Source organism: Lepisosteus oculatus, chromosome 2, assembly GCF_040954835.1.
Source record: "Lepisosteus oculatus isolate fLepOcu1 chromosome 2, fLepOcu1.hap2, whole genome shotgun sequence".
NCBI lineage: Eukaryota > Metazoa > Chordata > Actinopteri > Semionotiformes > Lepisosteidae > Lepisosteus > Lepisosteus oculatus.
The window spans coordinates 30,668,007-30,690,323 of record NC_090697.1 but is presented as its reverse complement, the minus strand read 5'-3'; the positions used below and the strand labels follow the sequence as shown (position 1 = coordinate 30,690,323).

Here is a 22,317-nt window from a genome sequence, read left to right as displayed (position 1 = left end):
AGAGGTTAGGTCTCTATTAACAGCCATGCAAAATGCCTACTTGTTCTGTCCATTCCTCTTCAATTGCCCTCATTTTCACCTCCAGCTGGAGCTCTTCTCTTGCTGCTGTTGCTATCGATGTAATAGCAGCCTGATGTCTACATAAAGGCAAATGAATCACTGTGTCAGAATTACAGTCATTAAAGTCTTCTGTTATGTGTGCAAAAATACATAAGAAGAGTTTTGAATGAGAGGAGGTCATGAAGTTAATCTGCTTTGATTGACTGCTGGGTTTTAATGTATCTGAGGATGTCCTCCAATTTTATTTTAAAGAAAATAGTGTATCAGCTTCAACAACATTTCTAGGCAGCCTGGTCCAGATACCCATAATAAAGAAGAAACATGTTCCTTTTCTTCTCAATTTTAAATGTACTTCCTCTGAGCTGCCACTTGTATTCTCAAAGTTTATATGGCATAAAATGACTTTGAAAGAGTTCAAGTAGGGAGTGGCATCAGCACGCAAATTGCAGAGAAAAAATAATTGGTAAATGACATGCCGAAAAGCAGAAAGGAAGAAGAAAAAAAATGTTTTGTCTCCAGAGGTGAATAGTGTTTTCTTCTATTTTCAGTCTGGAATGGGTCTCTACTTGTTCCTTAATACTTCCGTGTGTATTTGCAATAAAAGAAAAGTGCTTACTTCATCAGCTCCACATCTAAGAGGTGATGAAGTTTGAAAACCGTGGCTTCTAGAGGAAATGAGCTGCCTGTGACAGCCATCACCTCAAGCCAGTGTCGATTACGAATTTCCTGCATAACACAAAATGGGAGGCAAAATTAATTCCTGCTTTTCAATTAAAAAACATTTCCTTCATAAATGGCATTTCCTATAGTTATACTTTTCTTCAATTACTTAAATCTGTTATAAAAGATCATTTAAATAGAAATGCAGATGTTAGAGGAATATGCTTTTTGGACATATACATCTATTAGGACGTAGATTTTGCATTAAAAATTTGGTTCACAGAGGGGTTGCTATTACAAAACTGCTTTTATGTGTCATTGTCTCTTAATTGCTAATCTAGTGGAGAGAAAAAACGTATTTCAAGTGAATAACACAGTTACCTCAACATCCAAATATAATTGAATATCACTGACAGATTTGTACAGTATCTCATACCTTGGCAGCAAGTTTGTGTAAAATCGGAAAGCGATCAATGTAAAACTGGATATGTGCAGCCATTTCATGGTAGGGATCCCAGTCTTTCAGTTTGTCTTTTTCTGCCAGGCACTGAGACCAGTAGTTCATAACCTGTAAATTAAAGATATAAAATAAAATATTCTTTGCTGCATTTCCTTAGTTGAGAAATGCAGAAGTTTAGAAAATGAAATGAAATACTAATCAAACCTCTTCGTTGCTCTGCTTTAAATCTGCTTTCGCCCACAGAGTATCTTTGAAATGCTCGTTGAAGGATAGAAACTTCTGGAAAAGCTCATACAAGGTACCCAACTCAAGCAGGTCCTGATAACAGAAACAAAAATTAAATAAAGCGCATCATTTTGGAAGACAAGTTGAGAAATAATATTTGCCTGAATTCTTCAAATACATACAAAAGTTTAAATGTGTAGTAAATTTCAAAAAGACTTTCGATTGATAATTTATCTTTTGTTTTTAGATGAAGTGGTATGCTCAGAATAGGCTGGCAAAGACATTTATATACTGTATACTAATGGCATTAGATTTGTTTTCTTTTTAACTTTTTTTTCCTAGGATGTGCTTTGCCAGGCAAAGGGGACTAAGAATGTATGGATGGAAAGACAGAATTGGATTTGCTCATCCTAGTGGATAAAATAAAGACTACATCAAGAGGGGAACAGGGGCAGTTATACAGAGCTTCTGAAAAGAATAGATGTTAACATATTGGAAGCATTGTGTGAGTTTAAACCAGTCTTCAATGTTGAGTTCCCATCTAAAACAAAATAGGATGATTAAATCAGGAATGTTAGTTACCTTTCCTGTTCGGTCGAGTTCAGGGAACGCTTTAGGTGTGATACTGAAAAGTCTTTGCAATGAGTTGAGGGTTTTTCTCTTTGCATCATAAACTTGAAACCTGCAGAAGTAGGAATTGGTGTGTTATTCAGGATAGTTTCAAGAATAACTATTACTGCTTAATTTATTCTATCTACCCTAGCCACATCTTTTACTTTTGGAACTTTTCATCCCAATCGTAAATATAAAAAGAAGCTCAAGGACAGAGAACAATGTCTGTAAATGAGGCATTAACAAATCCATAGATTTCTTCAAGTGCCTTCTTCTCTACAGTACTGTTGTATTGACATCCGTTTAGCAGAATCTCCAGGTTCCAGAATTTCAGAAGAGTTATATGCAGTGTCACTTTTGTGAGCAGGGGACCAAAACCTCAAAGTCATTGAAACACTCCACACTGAAGACCCCTGCGTTATAGACTGTAGCGCATGGTGAGGACAGTTGTCATTTCATGCCATTTTAATCAGCCGTGGTGAAACTCACTTTTCCTGGAAGATCTGCAGCTTTTTGACAGCCTCCTCAGGACTCAGTCTGGGGGCAGCAGGCCCCTGGGTGTCGAAGCTGTTCCTCAGCTGAATCACGTCCACCGCAAAACCCTGCGGGTATTGAAGCAAAGGTTGGCAGGTAAATTGTACCACTTTACATGAAAAAATACTGCCAAAAAATTATGACTAGAACATAAGAACATAAACGTTACAAAAAGGAGGAGGCCCTTGGACCCATCTGGCATGTTTGACAGTTAATTCATCCAAGGGAATAAACGATAGAATCAAGTTCCACATCATGACAGAGTATCTTGTTGTATAATTCCATCACCCTTACGGTAAAGAAGGCCCTCCCATATTTGATTTAAACACACTTCCATGTGATTTCCACTTGTTTGGGAGTAATCTTCTTGGATGACTTTGTTAACACCTATTTCAGATCATCGTGAAAAGGTTCAGTTCCTTCAGCGTGTCATTATCCTTAAGGACATTTTCATTAGCCCCAGAATGTATCTGGTTAGTCTGTGGCTCAGGATCTACGCCTGTGGCTGGAAGGTTACTGGTTCAAATCCCGCGGCTGGCAGAGGAATCCTACTCTGTTGGGCCCCTGAGCAAGGCCCTTAACCCCAACTGCTCCAGGGGTGCTGTATAAATGGCTGACCCTGTGTTCTCCCTGCCTGTGTGTCTCATGGAGAGCAAGCTGGGGTATGCGAAAAAACAAATTCCTAATGCAAGAAATTGTATACAGCCAATAAAATAACCTTAACTGTTATCTTAATATCCTTTCTATAATATGGCAACCAAACGTTTTTCAAAATTAAGCCTTTCTAGTGCATTATACTGCATTTTAACATAATATCCCTTAATGTAAAGCCTACATTTTAAACTGTATATCCTAGCATTTTACTTTTTAATTGCTAATCCACATTGTTTCGAAAATGTATATTAGGTATAAATCTAAAAAACACCTACAGTAAGTCTTTATCAAAAGAGGCTTTTGTAGTGGCCTAAAAAAGGAGTTTGCTGAGCTCTACCCTGCAACATATCACTTCTTCCCTTGTGTCTGGAATGGTCAGCAGTGAGTTAAGCAGCAATATTTATTATAATAAGCAATATTAATTCAAATAAAATCTGACTTTATCATTACAGTATCATCTTACCTTTACTTGCTTATCAAGTTCTTGTTCAAACATGGTTTTCTTGTCTTTTAATAAATGTCTCCTAACCTAAAGTAAGAGATTAAAACATACTTTTTATTAAGAATTTATTCGTGGAAAATAGATTCTTTGCTTATTTTGGTACTGGACATGACAGTTTCAGATGCAAAACCTGCAAAATGATAAATACATTGCCTTCCAAAAATATTTGCCCCTGTCCATTTTGCTGTATGACAAAATTCCACACTGTACACATTTTTAAAGAAAAGACTGGTATAAATCATAAACATGAAATATTACTAAACACATTTTAGTTTTTGGTTTATCTGACCAACATCACATACTTCCAGACTAGGCTGCTCTGGATTTCACTGCTGCCTTGCAATAAAGCGAGATTTAGTCTGTATCAGTCACATCTGCCAAAGGAAGCTCTTCACTCAGGTTCAGTGTGGTCAAGCAGAGTCCTTTATTCATGCGCATGGGGAGGATACCATACAGCCTCTCAATGATGATGGCAAAGCTAATGGGTTTTATACAGTAGATTCAGGGTCACCTACTGTAGCTCATTCTAAATGTCCATATTAGGGGTTGTTTTTTTCTGCAAATACTTCTTTGTAATTGACCACTTTATTCTTAAGAAACAAAATTCACCTTTTATTTGGTGAAAAGGAAGTATGTAAATAGAAGGAGTGAAATTTAGCTGAACATTCTGTGGTTATAGCATTTGCGTCAGGGGGGGTCTTAAGTAGAGAGCAGAGGGGTGTTCACGCCAGAATACCCTCCAAACATAAAGTAACGCAGATCTGTAAGCAAATCCTGAATTCAGTTTGAGCCTAATGCACATGTACTGTAAGTATCTAAAGACATTAAAGTACTGCTCCCCGCGTGTCTGTTTCAGCCTTTCAGCAGCGTCAGGCAACAATAGTATCTCTCATAAATAAATATTTTGGCCGTTTTCAGGTAGAGATAAAATATAAGTAGAAAAAAATCCCCACACACGCATTATGGATATCCAATTTAAGTTTCCTTTGTCCTTAATGACCATTCAGATTTTTTTAATGGGGAATTCTAGAAAAATGTAAATCACTTGCCTACTGTTACGCTCTATATGCTGGATAAGACCATTTGACAAAGTATGCAGGTATTTCTCACTTACTCTGTCTGCCAAAGCCATGAGCTCAGCCCAGTTGCTCCTGAGATTCATTACTTCCATCACTTCTTGTCTCGGGAGTCTAAGATCGAATGATCTATGGAAACAACAAACATTTCAGTGATGTCAAAACTGTCAAACCCCAGCACTTGTTCGACAACACAAGCAACGAGCGTGATAATCACATTTCAGTGAATTAATCTACTGATTTTCAGTTCTGAAAAATGTGCTTTGAGTTTATTTTTTGGAAAATTTGTTGTCTTCTCACTAGAACATTAGCTGAATCTTAAAGAGGCATACAAACTGATGTAAAGGGAGACCATTCCAAACTACTGTACATAATAATGAATTCCAACAAGTGGTTTAATGAGCCATGCTAAAATTCATAATATGAAGCACATAGTAGAACGGCCTTTCTAGCCTTTAAATTTATTATGTATAGCATCTTACAGTAGTTATTAGAATTCTACTCATGCCTATACAGAGACAGGAAGACTATTATTTTGTACTGCAGTGTTCCCTTAGGAGAGATACAGCATTTATTCTACACACCCCAGCTGCTGGTACGTGCTCTCGATTGGCTGGTACATGCCATCAATTTTGTTTTCCATGTCAAGAAGCTCTTCAAGGAGGCAGAGGGAAATGTTTAACTCCTCAAGAGAAATGACTTCAGCTAGCAGCTGCTGGTAACTTTCCTTCTTGTAGCGGATTACTTCATCAAGCCTTTTCTTGAAGGGAATAAACAAGCAGAATCCAACACACTGCACACTTCAGGCTGAACGTGTTAAATTTATATACATTCTGGTTAATATCTACTAGTCCATGACTTTTTTAAATTTTAAAATGTGATGTTATGTTTAAATACCTCAATGTTGTTTTCTTTTAAATATCACAAGACCTTTAAAGACCTTTACCATTTCATCATAGTTTTATTATAAAAGGCCTTATTAGAAATATTGCAAATTATGGGATATCATTTATCTCATCTTATTCGTTTAGTTCCAATAAGATGAGAGAAAGCAAAATTCTTATTGTCACCTACTAACTAATGTAGAATTCATCTTTGTCACAGAAAGTCTTAAAACATATGTATAGATTTTTTTTTCTTCATTTTTTTTACCTTGACATCTTGGTGTAAAACCGATGCATATCTAAATTTCCACACTCCCGCAAAGCCCCTCAGAGCATCTTTAATGGGACTCGTGTCTAGCCAAAGACATCCGGTTTGAAATACCTGAACAACATCCGCCATTATTTCAAAATGGACATGAAGTTCTGTGATCAAAGAAGTCATTTCAAAAACCAAGAACATACTGTGGAATGCCACTAAGACATTGTTTCACAGTCACATACTAAATTTAAAACATTCTTATAGTAATCAATAACATTAAACATAACCTGCAATTTATAACAAGTTCCAGAATTTCATTATTATTAATGAAAATATCCTGAGGAAATATGTACTTTAAAGAAGATGGAACCTGGGTAGCACAACTCAAAACAGGAATATAAATGAACATGTTTTCATTTTTATGCGACAAAAAAGAACTTTACCAAAGGAATGTCCGTTATCTTCTGTTCAATCTTTTGCAGACGCTCCACCTCTTTAACAATAATGAACAATTCACAATTGGTTTCTGTCAGCTCACTGAATTGGCTGTTCATGTCATCCTTCCAAAGAAAATCAAATTGGCTGTACTGGAAAATGTGCTTCTCCACCAGGGGTTTAAAACCTAGCAAAAGAAAAGAGCATTACTGCAGTTTCTACCTAAACGGAGCAACCCTTGAAGTCAACCATAACATGACCTGAGCTGAACTAAAATATAACCTGGGATTATGGGCTCATTTTGACAATATATTGTGTTACAACCCCAAGTGTCCAGGGGTAAAGCGGTGTAACATTTAGGATAATTTTTGGAAGCAGGTGGGTTCTGGTAAGGGGCTAGGAATTTGAGATCCCAGACGAGCCCCCAAGCCCACAAGCCCACAATAATGTTACAACCCCAAGTGACTAGGGGTAAAGAGGTGTAACATTTAGGATAATTTATTGGGGGCTCATCTGGGATCTCAAATTCAACTTGCTTCCAAAAATTATCGTAAATGATACACCCCTTTACCCTTAGACACTTGGGGTTGTAACATCATTGTAACATTAACGTCCGGAATAACACAAACAAACGAAAGTACAATGAGACGAACAGAAACCAACAAAACAACAAAGCCGAAGCACACACGCAAACCAAGAACCAAGAACCAAGAACCAAGAACCAAGAACCAAGAACCAAGAACCAAGAACCAAGAACCAAGAACCAAGAACCAAAAACCAAAAACCAAAAACCAAAAACCAAAAACCAAAAACCAAAAACCAAAAACCAAGCAGGACCAAAGTCAAACGAAAAAACCCTTCCTTCTGAAAGCCTCCATGTTTTATACTGAATAAGATGAGTTGTGATTGGTCGAGAAGCTAATTGAAGATGATGTCATATGGAAACAGTGGTGTAATGATAGACCAATGGGGGAGGGAGAACAATCAAAGTCAGAAGTGTAGAACACAACAACAAAAACACACATAGACCACACACTGGGACGTAACAATTGTTTTAATAAAGATGATACTTTTATGTCTTGATGAGAACATTTCACTGTGATTTAAATGTCTAAATTTCTGATAGAGGTGGCATGGCGATGGGTGGCTTGAACTCCGGACTCATAGCTCCGGGGTACTGGTTTCACATCGAGCCCCAGATTTCTGTCCACGTAGTGTCTGTTCCTTTTCTCTTTATTTGTGTGGAGTTGTGTGTGGAATTCTAGTTTGCTTAATGTAATCTAGGTTTAATTGGTTATTATCCCTTTCTTTGTTATTCTCTAATTCTGGATTGCTCAGGGGGAGTGTAGCTGTGTGCTCTCAGTTCCACCTGGTGCCCCATTATTGCAGAATACACTCTGTTTTGCCAGGGCTTTTACCAGGATACTGCAAATTGGCATTGCAAAATCCAAGAAACAGTGACATTAATGTTTTTAAAACGGGCGGGGTGCAGCAAATCTAAATTTATAGGAAGAGGATTAAAAAAAGATGAAGTAAACAATCAAGCACACCAAAACACTTTTCACGTTACAGCAATTCCAACTCTATCCCACTCCAAAACAGTGACTTAACTGTTTCCGTTATTATTGTCACACTTTAGGTATACACTATATAAACTGTAAATATTTCACACCAGTCTGTAAATGAAGTAAAAGAAATGCTCTGTACCATTAATCGCATTACTAAGATGGCCTAGGATGTGCTGAATTGTCTCCTCTCCTCTTACGTCTAAGGGCAGGGCGTCATTCTTGTCCTCCCCAAGATTCCACTTCAAAGAGTCAGTGATGTCCATCACCGCTGAAGCAGCCTCTATTAAAGCATGTTGTGCAGATTCCACTGAGGGGTCAGTTACAATTGTGGGGATGGTCAGTCTCAGCCTCAGGGTGAACCTTTTCAACAGAGTTAGTGACAAACAAGGCACTGAGTGTAAAAGGCATCACTCCTGAAAAGAACAGTGCAGAACAACACTATGGGAGCACTGCAGAAATAATGCTTTTGATTTATATGTTAATTTGCATTACAAAAGAAACAATTTCAGCTCCAAATACACTTAGGGTCTAAAAAGATTCAGTACTATTCACATTCCTGTCAGAGTTTACTATACACTGTACTACAAACGTGTATGGGGTTGATATAGGTAGTAGTTGAAGTTAAGATGGTAATACATTAGGTTTAATTAAAATAAAAAGAACATTTTTTATAAAAAAACATTCTGCTTTTGGGCTAGGTTTCAGTACGCATAAAAGAGCATATCACTCTTTTACCATCATATTACTCAGATGTTAGATCTCTGCCCACATAAATTAAGACACCGGTGGCTCACAGCTGGAACCTTTTCCCTGAAATACCTTGTAAACTAACCTCAGAGAGACTGGAAAAACTGTGTTTGTTAGATTTTCAGTTCTGGTGCTTAGAGAGACATTTGAGCTGTTGTAGATTGGACAACCCTCTTCTTGGTGACAGAGATGCTTCTCTGCTAATCTGTCCAGGTCACAGCCAGAAACCCGAGCCAATATCAGCAAAGAATGGCAGATACAGCACAGTATAGCCTTGCAGGTCTGGTCACGGAAATATTCTATTGGAAAAGAGACATGGAAGATAAGATCACTTTATTGGCTATATACAATTTCTTGCATTAGGAATTTGTCTTTTCGCTTATCCCAGCTTGCTCTCCATGAGACACACAGACACACAGACAGGGAGAGAGAAGCTTGGGGTCAGAGCGCCCCTGGAGCAGTTGGGGTTAAGGGCCTTGCTCAGGGGCCCAACGGAATAGGATTCCTCTGCCGGCTGCGGGATTTAAGCCGACAACCTTCCAGCCACAGGTGCAGATCCTGAGCCACAGAGTCACCGCTCTGCTGCGAGGGGGCAGGTTATAACATTGAGAGAATTACTGAGATAAAAGCCGTGATTTCCTAAGAACATGAAACCCGCCACTCTCCAAGGCAATCTAATAAGTCTTCAACAAGCTGATTAAAACTAAATGCAGAGCTCATATTACTTTGGTCGAGGGAGTCAGAAATATGCAGTAAGAGTCATTAGTAGAAGACAAGTGAAGGGCTCTTCATGTTAATCCACAGCCTTTTATTTTGCGTGACACTGCGTGCATGATGATACCTGACTATAGCCAAGTAAACTGGAAGTCTTTCAGAAACGTATATGAAGATTCTGGTAATAAAACAAAAGGTAAATTAATGCATACCAGAAACCGGTCTGCTGCTGTCATCGCTGTTATGATGACTAGAGGAAGATGAGGCTGTACAAGCAGTCTGGTTTCCTTTGGGCAGTGTCTGATGAGACGCAGCCTGCTTAGGGTTAGAAGTGAGATGGTTGTACTAACAAAGTTTCAGAGGTCAACATCAATATTGTTTGGTGCTTTCAATATAAAGTGTTGTTTTTGTATTTCCCTATCTTAGACCTGGATGACTAATGAAAAATGCATACACACATAGCTTGTTCCTCACCTATCAAAGTCAAAAATTTATTTTACCTGGTGCTTCAGTAGAAAATCTAGGGGCATGTAATCAAAACATATACAGTAGGTAAGTCTCATAAACTCAGAAAAATGTCTAATAGCAAGGTGGATTGATTCGTGAAAGAACTCAAGGATTAAATGTGACTTTCATGACTACACGATAAACATATGGTGATTTCTAATGCTATTTGCCCCATATTAATAAATGGCGTCAATGCAATATGAAGTTTGGAGGATCTCATTATGTTTTCTCAATCATCATCCTCCATGCAGCCCCCAAAGGCTCTGAACTGTGCAGTGGTCTTGTGACATGGACTGCCTTTCCTGCGGAGTACGTTAATACAAGGAAAACCGGGATCCCAAGCCAGTTTTGCAAACAAGTGGCCGTAGCTGATATGGTACAGTATTACCATAGCAACTTAACACTGCAGTTTTAAATGAAGCTGCAGTTTCTTTTTGACGAAGTGTAATATTTTATCTGTCATGTGACCCAATCCTAAAAGCATCTGTAAGATTGCTGATAGAGTACCAAAATATGTCATAGTTTTTATGAGTTGCAAGTGCCAGAGATGTCGTAAAGCCGACAGGTAACCAGTTAGGGAGTTCTCTGAGCTTTTCCATTCTGATGAGAGGGTTTCCTTCTCTCTCTTGCTGAAGCTTCTCACCTTACTGACCTTCAGAACAGCTCTGATGTCTGAAATGGCTGTTTGTATGGTTTTAACCTTTTCTTCCAATTCTACCTGTTTCATTTTTAGAGATGATGTTAAGATGTGTAAAAATTCTTGTGGGCTCTGAAAGATACAATTGAGAAAATGTACAAGCAATAAAACATGTTTTCACTTAAAATCAGATCAATTTTGTCTGTTTGAGACACTATGTGCAATATACACTATGTGTATATTAATTTCTGGTTTATCAATATTGTTAATTTTACTGATATATATGTATTGGATATAAATAATTGTTTTACATTTTCAATGTTTTTTACCATTTATTGCTAATATTATGTTACAAAATGTATGGATTCAGCTAGGTATTGCAGGTAGAAACAAAAACCACTATGTTGTAATAATTAATAATGCATTGGGCCTTAATCAGTACAGTAGGTTGAAATATGCTTAAAGTAAGGATTTCCAGTGATTCACATTTCTGAGTCTACAGAATATATTGTGGCTTGCAGACTAACCACATAACCTATTATTATAAACCCTAGGAGTGCTACCAAATCCATTAAGCATGAAAACAATTTATTTGTATCCTCAGAAGATACCAAGAGTAATGCATTTCCTGAAGGGAAATTCTTTCCTTTCAATGCTCTTTAGACATTGAAAATACAATGGAAAACAGAAATATCAATTTCTACAAAAATGAATGCATGTAAGCTTTTTATATCTTCACCGAAAGACAGAGCTTGGATGTTGATTTACCTTTGACTCAAAGAGGATCTCATCAGCATTGAAAAGCACCAGTTTCTGGATATCTGAAAGAGTTTTGTCTATAACAGCTGCTTTCATTTCGGATATTTTCTCCACTACAATTTTCAACCTTAGCATAAAACAACAACAAAAAGAAACAAAATAAAAGTTTAAGCAGTTGCAAATCCATCTAAGTTAACTTATTGGAATTTATAGTAGTAATAATTCTACCATAGTTTTTTATCTAAGCAGACAACAGCAGGGTAGGCGTTTTATTAAACAAAAGTATGCAGGCTGAACATTTGAGAAACGTTCGGTATTTCAATGTGTGTATTCAATTTAGATTTTTATGGAAAACCCAAAGATGGTATCAAGGAAAGAAACCAACAATAGGTGGAAAAATAAAGCAAAGGGAACATAACTTGCAATGACCAAAGAAAATTCATGTAGAATATAAAACAATGAAACAGTTCAACCTTCAAACTTAGCCAAAGACCCTTATATGACTTAATAGACCTAAACAGACTACATCTGTTTACATTCTGAGTCTCTACATCACTACAGTCTGAGTATATGAATCTAACGTACTCTACCTAGAGATGTCTGTGTGGACATTGTGAAGGAAGGCCTCTATGTCTATGCTGCTCCAGGTCAGAACAGACAGTCCTGGCTGCAGGTGACGACCCACAGTTTCAAGTGGAAAAGCAAACTGCGTAGTGAGGCATTCTGGGATTTCCTTCTTCACACTCTGAAGCTCTTGTAGAAGATCCTGCAGATTGCTCCTATATGTCTTAAACTTCCTCTCCTGTAACAGAAAAATAACTTTGGTGATTTTCTCACAACAATTCCTGTTGCTAACGCACGTGAAAAGGCCTTGCTCTGCATTTCAAGCACGCTCATTGTGTGAGGTAATTAAGATGATCACCTGTTTCAAAGACAACACAGCAGGCGGTGGAACCTCCATCCTAAACCGAATCATCCATTTTGTTTCTTCAAAAAGTTGAATGACCCTGATAATGGTAGAACAGAATGAAGACTTCATAATTCCCACATTTAAACACCTCTTGCCTTGTGTCAGTAACTTCACCTGATAATATTTTTGCTAGTTTTAAAAATACTGTACTGCACTTCCATTAATCTATGATTTGCCTACTCAGTTTCCGCATTACACGACATTTTCGATTATCCGACATACTATTGGTCCCATTTAGGTCGGATAATTGGGACTCCACTGTATGTAGAATATTTGAGATACACAGGCTATGCAGAATTGAGTGGCTTTGACAGATACATTGTAGACTCCACTTATTGTCTTTGTCTAGTTCTTGAAAGCCTTCTGCTCTTGGTGCCATGTGACACCTCACATTACCTTTCATCACAGTTCACCATGAACTCCCCTGTGAGTGGATGGCGAACCAGCAGGGTAGCTTTCAGCCCAAGAAGACACCCGTCCACTTCAGATCTCCACTTCTGGTACCACAGGTGCTCAAAAGCCACCAGGGCTGCAGCGATCCTGTTGTACAGCTGGACAGCCTGGGAGTAGCTGTATGAGGAAGCAACGACTCTGACCCCCTTGAAGACCTGTCACAATAATAAAGAACGCTAATGAACTTTTCACTTCAACGCTTCTTCTCAAGGCATTCATGATATTTTAAGTCACACGTAGAAATCAAGTCCAGAAAGGTATAAAAGCAGTATTAAAAGATGACAAAATACTGTCCGAAACGTACTTTCATAGGTCCGTCTATCCTGGAGAGAAGTTGCCTGGACCAATAAATTGCACCTGAGGCTGGGGGCATGTTTTTAGGTAAGACGGGGTCATCCTGAGGGGAAAACGACAATAAGAATTCAATTCACAAGCAAATCAAGAGAATGCTGATTATGCATACTCATAAACTAAATGCTGTTCTTGGAAGATTCACCTTTTCACCATATCCATGTATTTGGAAGAACATTATACCAATTCCTAATGTTTTATTTATAGCCTTGCCACCTATACTTGTAGGTAACTCATTCTTTTAAAAGCATGGGCCGTAATTTAGTACATTTAGACTTACAGAATATTTAAGGGCAGGACCTATAATTAGGCAGTGATCTTACAGTGTTTGAAGACAAGAACTATAGGACCTACAGTACCAACTAACGGTTGAGTAAATGACACCCCTTCATCAAACCATCGCTAGAAACAGGTGATGACCGGTACGACCATTACGGTAATACACAGTAGAAGAGTTTACATTGAAAACCTAAAAAACATCAACTAAAAATCAGAGAAATAAATAATACAAGTGCACCATTTAGGGATAAAATGATTGTAGACTACTACATTTTCAGCACATACTGTATAATCAAGAACAACATGTCCTGCTACTAAACTCACCTTGTATTTTTCATAAATCTCCTGTACGTCTTTAATTTCTTCATAAAACCAATCTAAGGCTTCAACATAGCATTCATTGATCATGGGCTGAATACCCTGACGCTGGCTGACCACTGAGAACCTGTAAGCAGCCATGCAAAGAATATTGCAGAAGTGAATAAAACTTGATTCAAGGATTTCATAGCACATGTTCAGTCCATGAGAGCAATACTGTATGCTCCAGCAATTGATGATATTCTCTTAGGAAAAGACATTCACAATAAACACTTCACAATAAACGTGTCTTTTTTCTGCCCAGAATGAGTAATGGTTACCTGTGTAGAACAGAGAGAGCCTCCCTGGTGTTCAGCTTCCTCAGAAAGAGAGCTTGTATGTAGACTGAGATATAGCTCTCCAGCTGCTGGTTCATCACCAGAAAGTCCGAGTAAGCTTCTTCAAATTGGTCTGTGTCTCTGAGGAGATAAAGAAAACAAAAGCCACGTCTGCCTAAAGGATTTGTAGGAGCTGTGACCCTTGGGTGGCATAAACAGGGAGAATGCCTTAGAAATGTAAGAACATGACTCAGACACACATACAGTGCCACGCAATGTGTACCTGTACAATTCATTCAGTTACCAACTAAAACATTTCAATGAGCTCATTAATAAGACAAATACATTTTTATTTATAATATTTCATTTCAAACAGGACCATGGAAGATATTTAAATGCAAGTTCCTACTTCTTCTCTACATCCAAGAGGACGCTCGTGCTGACTACAGAAGCCATGGTGTCGATCATGTTGTTCACACAGTCACCAATGACAGCTGACAGCGAGGCCCCCTCCTCGTCCAGATCTTCCCATTTGTACAGGTTTCCTAAGACCACCGACATGACATGCAGTACAATGTACAATATAATAAAATGAAATAAGTCAGAATCGTTATTTTCACATATAAAAATGATTTCATGGCATTTTAAACAGTGAAGATGGCTTTACAGTTAAAAAATCAGTCTGTCCACATGTGAACACCTTAGCGTTCTAGCTACTGTAGCACCACTCATTTAACACCTTGTGAGAAGCAGTGAAAAACTTGCAATTCTAGCCGAAACAAGCACTGCCTGCCTTCAAAGTCCCAAACGATTCTCTCTTATACAGTTACTTTTCTCAAAACAGTCTTAACCCTCGCTCGAGAGATGGTCTTTTCATGGCTTACGAAGCATGTGTTTTTCCTCATTAGTCAGCCCATCTCCATTCTCTTCTTCTCCCTCCTGACATGTCGGCTGAAGAGGTTCTGAACTGCCTTCATTCTGGAGGGTTTTCAAGGACTGGAGTTCGGAGTGAGCCGAGGGCAGTCCACCACTCTAGATGAGAAAAGATCACACTTATTCTTGCAGTTCGTTAGTGAAACGTAGAAGGACAGACTTCAAGTATAGTTATAAGTACCTGAGCTTCATCTTCTTCAATAAGTGTTTGAAGATGGTAGGGTTCTGTGCCATGGGGTATGGTGTCGGTCTTCAATGTTTCTACAGCTGAAACAAAGATCCATAGAAAACCAAAAATTGCATAGAAACAGTCATATTGATATTGCTTTCTTCCCGTTGTGGTATGTGGTATTTATTATGTATTAAAGGATAGTTCATGATAACTTGAAAGATATTCTACTAAGAGAAAACTTCATATTGCAGCTGTTATCGATTATTCTTTAACTGGTTATCCAGTCTAAAGGCAACATCAAACCAGCAAGAGCCACACTGAGGAAACACCAGCACTAACCAGCAATGTATAGACACCATGTAACAACTTCAACAGTGAAACTACAGATTTTTCCTTCCGTTCTATGAAGGAAGTCACAGAAAAAGTGCAGTTTTCAATGAAAGATCTTCCTGTGAAATAAGGTCAGTGTTAATTATGTTTCCAGATATACTGTATATAATACAGTAGACGTACTGAAGTATATCATGTAGTATTAACAAAAAAAATCTTATTAAACATTAAACATGAACAGGACTGCATTAAATGTAATGTACTGTACTTTGAAATAAACAAACTGAACTAATGTGTACTGTACAGCACTGTTTCTGCAATACTGTGCTTTAAACACACAAGTAGTGTTTTTAAGCATCTCATGCCTTATTTATAACATTTGTATACAATAAATCAAAACACTAAAATAACATATATAGTAAACAACACCATAAAACAGTTATAAAACAATGTTCTAAAAACAAGAACTTTTTCGAAAATAATAAACGTAAATAATCAATAATTTACTGCATAAATAATTCATTATTGTATAAAGTTAATGTTTGATCAATGTGACAAATGCTTAACTTTAAATCTGTTTGTTCATCTTTCTAGAAGATTTTAACTTTCCACATTTCTTCTGTGATATTTCCTTTAGATAAAGATATAATCCATCAAAAATGATAAGTAATTACAGTTCACAGAGGAAGGTGAGTGTTTCTTCACAACCCTTTAAATATATATTTGTGCACACATTCGTGTCTGCTGGGAACTCAATAGGCCTATGTGTCCTGCAGAAAACACACGATTATCCTGGAGAACTCTGGGAGACACACTATTGGGGGAATAAGTGAACTGTGAACATTTTGAGTGAAAAGCTACAGTTACACACAAGAAGTAAGTGCACACCAAATACAGTATGAATAAGCAAAGAGACACCCAATCATAATACAGACACACAAAGCTCATGGATTTACACATAATGTAGGTGTACCGAAGCTCTTACCGAGATACTCTTCCTTTGTTTGTGGGTCATCTGTCTGGTCATGAGTGCTCTCTCCATCAGTGTTGTCATTTATAAAGAGGTCTTCATGGCTTGGTTTCTGTAGCCCTTCAGTGCTCTCTGATAGCTCTTTATACTGGAGCAAAAACACACCCAAACTAATGCATCTGCACTCAGAATCAATTATATAAAAATACTAACACACAAGTGAATTGAATTTTAGATCTGACACCTAGGAAAGCCTTCAGAAGCAAAAATGTTCTCACTCTAAGGCTATAAGTTTTAAAGCTGATAACATCATTTGTTTAAATTTAATCTGTCTTCTTCTGGATAAGAAAAGGGAAAGCTGTTGTTTAAAATGAAATAATAAAGCATTATCAAGGAAACAAAAAAAACTATTTTTCTATTATACAAAGATAGCATTTATATTTAATATAAAGAAAACATCAGGAACATTTTGGGATTTAAAAGACATGAGGTTTGTCGTTTGAAATAAAAGGTGGAAAGCAGTCGCGATTAAATGCAAATGAGAAAGCCCACCTGCTGAAGGGTGAGAATTACATTCGCAAACTGCCTCAGTTTACAGCAGAGGGTATCCATGTTGTGCATAATGGTCTCTTCATCTGTGAGCGATATCCCTGTCCCTTGGCAATCATGGCTGTGATCTAGGAAATAGGATTGGGGCTCTTGAGTTGCACTGCTCCTCTTTCTTGTCAATGGCAGACAATAACTCACATCATTAGCACAAATGTTCTTTCTGATGCACTTTGCAGTAGACCCGCTGTCATCAAAAATGTAAGAAATAACCATCTATCCATTTTCTCCCCGCTGTTTCTAGTACAGGGTCATGGGAGGGCTGGAGCCTATCCCGGGCAAAGAAATGGGTGCAAGACAGCATACACACTGGACAGGACGCCAGTCCATCATAGGGTGGACACAGCACAGACAACAATGCTCACACACACTCCCACCAGGACCAGTATTTCCCAGTACCCAATTAACTTACCGTCCCGGTTCTCAGTAATTCAACCTCGGCCCCTTTTAGAAGGCGTTCGTCTCGGTCAGCTATCTAACCACCCAGCGCCCCGGCTCACCACCACACCTTCACTCTCTGATTACTTCAGTGCGGCGAGCGTTTGCATCATTGCTCAGTATCTGGGTTCCAGCCGGCATTGAGCTCTACTCTCTCTTTTGTCAGCGCGTCTTCCTGGTTCGTGTACTTTTGGGTTTTTGGGCCTTGTTTTCGGGAAACGACTACGATTCTCGGTTTACGGCTTCGGCAGCTTTTTCCGGGACTTATAAGCTCTGGAATACTACTCTCTCTCCCTTGAACTCTGCATAGGATCCACCTCGTGTTTCCTCTGACCCCTAACACTTACCAGTATGTCTTAGTGCTAACCTACCATTAGGGCTGTGGGAGGATAATGGAGCAAGAAACCGCCAAGACAGGTTAATTGAATAAATTATAAAAAATCATTTATGGATGCAACAAAATGAACACAGATTAGAAAACAGAATAAGGTTCGCATACTATTCTTTTATCTTAAGCAGCAACAATTTAACAGGAGTTCTCCCTGTGGAAGCTGAAGTTTCTACTGCTGTATATTGGCCCAACAAACAGAGCCTGAGCTCACCATAACTGGATGTCACGGAGGCCTTGCGAACGCTGGATTTTGGAGCTCGGCCCACCGAGTAGGAGGTCAGTTTTCCCTGCATGGTTGACAGGGAGCTTGAAGAGGAAAACCGATGCATCCCATGAGCACCTCCCAGAGCATCTCGCAACTGACGCACTGCATCCAAGTAGAAGGCCTGTAGGGTCAGGCAAGCCTGAATCCTAAAGGGGAACATGAGCAAAATTATTCACACCTGCGTCCACTCCTTTCATGTATATATATATATTTATTATCAGCTAGGGACTACACATACTAACACGAAAAATTATAAACATCTTACAGCTTGAGTTTGTAGCCCCAGAGGCAATGAAATACAGACCAGAGGACATCAACTAGAACTACAACCATATGCATTGAGAACAGAGACCACGAGTCACTCTTTTAAGGAAGCGTGGATCTGTGACATAAGGGAACAAGCTACTCATCCAAGTTATTGAATCGGATGGCCAGATGGGTAGAATGGCCTCCTATCTTTATTGTGAGGCTACCGTAGCAAACTAACACTCGTCAACACCAACAATACACCAAAAGCAGATATCAATGATGATATAAACAATGTGTGACTCTTAATTCCTTCTAGTTGCTGTACAGGGATTCTTTTCAAAAGTACTACACCCATCCAAAATGCAGATCCCCAAATTAGAAAATACATATGCAGTGGATGTAATCATTAAATATGTATTTGGCCATTTTGTGGCAGTTGCAACCTTTACAGAAGGGCATGTTTATCTCCACCTTTCATAAAGAGTGTGTGTTTGCATTGACAGCTGCGGCTTCTTCTCTTTCCCCTTGTTCTTGTGAGGAAACCCAGGCTGCAGAGGACTTGAGCTTCCTTTCTCCATTTCTTCCTTTACTCTGTGCCAGAGTCTGTCGTCAGTCTCCTCTTTCACTATATCAGCCTTCAGGAACTCTCTGCAAGCCACTGTCAATTGGTTACACACCTACAAAAAAAACCCCAACATAATGTGTACTGGGAACACAATAGGTCTTGCTTTGACATTACTTTAGGAAACCAGTAAAGACACTTTCTTGGAAAACAGCTTGATCCCTGTTGTCCAGACTTCACTGGCTCTGGTCTGGGCTTTTTCCTTAGCTGGGATTTTCAAAAAAGCGTCTCAGCTCTTTAAGATGTTTAAAAACAAAAATGGTAACTACATGATACAAAACTAGATAAGTTTTATATTTGGTGGCAGATCTCATGCTGGAGCATGGCCCAAATTATTATAGAGAGACAAACCTTTGTGAGCAGGATGCCCAAGTATCCGTTTCGAGCGAAGGAGCGGGAAATGGCATCCATCTGTTTAATCCCAACAATCATTCCAGGCAGGACAGAGTCCATTAGATTGACCGGGTTTTTCTCACGGGCCAAGGCATCAAAATGGCGCTGCAGGGCTTCAAGGTACTTCACTTTGCTCTTTGTATCATTGGTAACATCTGTAATGCTGATGAAAATCAAGGAAAATAATGCAAACATAAAATATCGCCTGAGGGATATGTACAGAAAGACATACAGTAAATACTGTATTTATTTAAACTGAGACAGAAAGGGTTTGAGTTATTCCCACGCACAGATTAATTTAAAAGTAATACATTTTTAGCATACACAATACACGGTATTTATATGTGCGCTTAGAGCAGCTACAGAACATACATCCACTGTGAGATAGTCATTTCACTGCCTCCTATTCAACTCCAACTGTCTGCTCATGGCTTTCTGTTTAATCTCAAACTACTTCCAGTGGGGTCAATCGAGCTACTCTTTTTATAAATAAATCACAATATTTCAACCCAATACTACCCACATTCAAAGGTGACATGATCTGAATAATGGTATCCAAGTGTGAAAGACTGTAATTGACCACGAATTAGCCCTCTGGCTAGCATGTGGCCAACCATTATTAGCATTTATAAAGCAATATACTACGTTTGTTCATTCTGTTCACATAGCATTGTAGTCATTTGTTGTTAGAAAAAAAAACATCATAAATTCAGAGGCCTTTTTCAGTGACAGTTACTATGAATTTTGCAAACATCTATTAGAATTTGAAGTCACAGCACAGACCACCTTACAATCACTGCAGTTTTACACACTACAGAACAAATCTCTTGAACAAGGCTGTGTTCGTGTTTGTAAACAGCAGTAGAAATTGGAGTAAACCATTCTAGCGCCACACTGTCTCATGGAGTTCTCGGTGCTACCTTATGTCTACAGCTTTCCATTTTTTCAGCAGGCGAGATTTGGTGGAAATAAGAAGTCCAATGACTGTTTTACTCTCCTTCCCCCTAAGCTGCTCTGTGATCGACTCCAGGGTTCGCTGTCTCCTCCTCCATCGCTCAAGCTCAGTGAATGGGCTGGTGTTGATATCGAGGACCCTACAGCAAGCAACATAGCATTCATTTATGGTACACATTTCACGGCAGCATCCTTGTTATTTGCCATTTTAATCATTTCAGCCAACTTTGTACGCCAGAGGCGTTTTACAAATATGATGTATGTTATGATATTTACATAGTATCAAGCATCCCACTGAAACATTCCAAAACTTTATTTAATCACCTGTCATCTCCTCCTTCATGCAGGATGTGCTCGATTATTTTCATCCACTCAGAGACAAGAGCCTCATGCTCACCAATCACGTCAGAATCGAAAGCCGCTGATCTCTTTTGTGTGACATCAGGGCTCACCAACTTGGTTGGTTTCTTCAGTATCTAAAGAAGAGCAAAGGAGGTTTGATTCTGTTTCCATTGAGAACACTGGAGATGATTTAGAAGGGCCGCCTTCTTTGTGGAATATTTTACAGTATTTTCCACCCTTGTTCCCTTGTAATACAGGTGCTAAAGTTTTTTCACACCGGACATGCTGCCAAGATGAACTGGTGTTCCTAAAACGTCCCTAAGCTTGTGCATGTATTCATGTGCCCTCCAATGGACTTATGTCCAGGATGTTGTCTTGCCTTGAGTCATCTGTTTCCAGAATATGCTAGATTGCAGTGACTTTTACCAGAAATAAACAGATTTTTGACAATGGATGAATTAGAAATATAAATTCAATGGAAGGTGGTGTAACTACACAAAAGAGGTTTTACGCGTTTTAAAATTAAATTAGTTTAATTCTGCATGTTTAATTATATTTGTTAAGATACTGTCTTACTACAAGCCATAAACACTTTATTTTCAAAATATTACTGTATACAATCATCTTGTTCAGGTTTTAGCAATGGATTATGAATGAATGAAACAACGTCTCCTAATAGAAAGGAGTGACAGGGAAAAGTGAGCTTTTTAGGACAATAACAGGGATTGCTTTTCCTCTTCAGTGTAAAACAGTTGAGCTTTTTGGCATAATCAAACTATTTTCACGAGCATAATAATAACAAACTGGTAGATATCACATCTTCCCTCGGTTTCCAAAAGCTCTAAAAATACCTGTAGCATACGAAAAGTGACAGAAAACAGTAAGAAAAAGGCTAACATATCTCAAATAAAAGCCCAATGTGTACACTCTGGTGTGAAATTCAAAAGCGGATCTTCACATCAGGAGGTGTTGATCACACGTCTCGCTTGAGACACTTTACAGAGGGAGATGTGGACGATGGCGGTGAAAGGGGGCATTGGGCTCTTCCTGTGGAGACCTTGCAACCTCAGCTTTACCTGCTGCCTCTCCAGGCTGACGGCTCCAGCAGAGTCCTGCAGGGAAACCGCGTATCTGTCCAGCTCGGCCAGAAACTGAGCGACGTGTTCAGGGGGACAGCTGCCCCAGTGCTTCTGAACCCGCAGCAGAGGAGTGAACACCTCAGACAGCTGGGACCTCAGACTCCCAACAAGGCTGTCCCTCATCTGGCCACAGAAAATGTCTCTGGCCATGTGAACAGGATCCACTTCTCTGTCAGTCTGGGTTTGAAAGGGACATTTTAGTCATCTTTTCCATCTGTCATTGAACTTGTGTTGTGGGTGAGTCAACCTATTGTCGTGAATGAGCTCCCATTGCCTTTTTGTAGCTAGGAAATTTTAGTAAGGGCTTTTTCTCATGAGACAATAAGTCCTGCATTAACAAACAAATCAGAGGGTTTTCAGGTGGAGTTTTCAGGGTGATCTTTAAATCATGTTTATTCATAAATAAAGAGTATTGTACTAATGAAGGTGGCAGTAGCACCTAAGCATAAAAATATGTTTTTCATGTTGAACTGATACACTATATTGATACATTTTTGTGAGTTTTTTCTTAGTGCAAAACTTATTTTGTCTT

At 38.7% G+C, this 22,317-nt stretch overlaps 1 protein-coding gene across 1 annotated transcript in view; it reads right to left on the bottom strand.

Moving 5' to 3' along the window:
* The window catches only part of LOC102689650 (uncharacterized), a 72,731-nt gene extending 50,781 nt beyond the window's left edge, over nt 1–21,950 (bottom strand). Inside the window, exons 1-33 of the mRNA XM_069185871.1 lie at nt 21,723–21,950; nt 20,629–20,780; nt 20,271–20,444; nt 19,309–19,513; nt 18,807–19,012; nt 18,033–18,232; nt 16,939–17,063; nt 16,402–16,534; nt 15,096–15,181; nt 14,866–15,013; nt 14,391–14,526; nt 13,985–14,122; nt 13,671–13,791; nt 13,021–13,113; nt 12,660–12,871; nt 12,216–12,300; nt 11,884–12,095; nt 11,303–11,420; nt 10,541–10,666; nt 9,603–9,705; nt 8,762–8,975; nt 8,069–8,289; nt 6,370–6,548; nt 5,936–6,049; nt 5,368–5,543; nt 4,822–4,912; nt 3,669–3,734; nt 2,507–2,619; nt 1,988–2,087; nt 1,385–1,498; nt 1,157–1,288; nt 677–786; nt 41–137 (exon numbers count right to left, since the gene is read on the bottom strand). Coding sequence (XP_069041972.1) covers nt 41–137; nt 677–786; nt 1,157–1,288; nt 1,385–1,498; nt 1,988–2,087; nt 2,507–2,619; nt 3,669–3,734; nt 4,822–4,912; nt 5,368–5,543; nt 5,936–6,049; nt 6,370–6,548; nt 8,069–8,289; nt 8,762–8,975; nt 9,603–9,705; nt 10,541–10,666; nt 11,303–11,420; nt 11,884–12,095; nt 12,216–12,300; nt 12,660–12,871; nt 13,021–13,113; nt 13,671–13,791; nt 13,985–14,122; nt 14,391–14,526; nt 14,866–15,013; nt 15,096–15,181; nt 16,402–16,534; nt 16,939–17,063; nt 18,033–18,232; nt 18,807–19,012; nt 19,309–19,513; nt 20,271–20,444; nt 20,629–20,780; nt 21,723–21,935 — 4,713 coding nt within the window. The 5' untranslated portion in view covers nt 21,936–21,950. The remainder of the gene's footprint in view (nt 1–40; nt 138–676; nt 787–1,156; nt 1,289–1,384; nt 1,499–1,987; nt 2,088–2,506; nt 2,620–3,668; nt 3,735–4,821; nt 4,913–5,367; nt 5,544–5,935; nt 6,050–6,369; nt 6,549–8,068; nt 8,290–8,761; nt 8,976–9,602; nt 9,706–10,540; nt 10,667–11,302; nt 11,421–11,883; nt 12,096–12,215; nt 12,301–12,659; nt 12,872–13,020; nt 13,114–13,670; nt 13,792–13,984; nt 14,123–14,390; nt 14,527–14,865; nt 15,014–15,095; nt 15,182–16,401; nt 16,535–16,938; nt 17,064–18,032; nt 18,233–18,806; nt 19,013–19,308; nt 19,514–20,270; nt 20,445–20,628; nt 20,781–21,722) is intronic.
* Nucleotides 21,951–22,317: the final 367 nt, after the last annotated feature.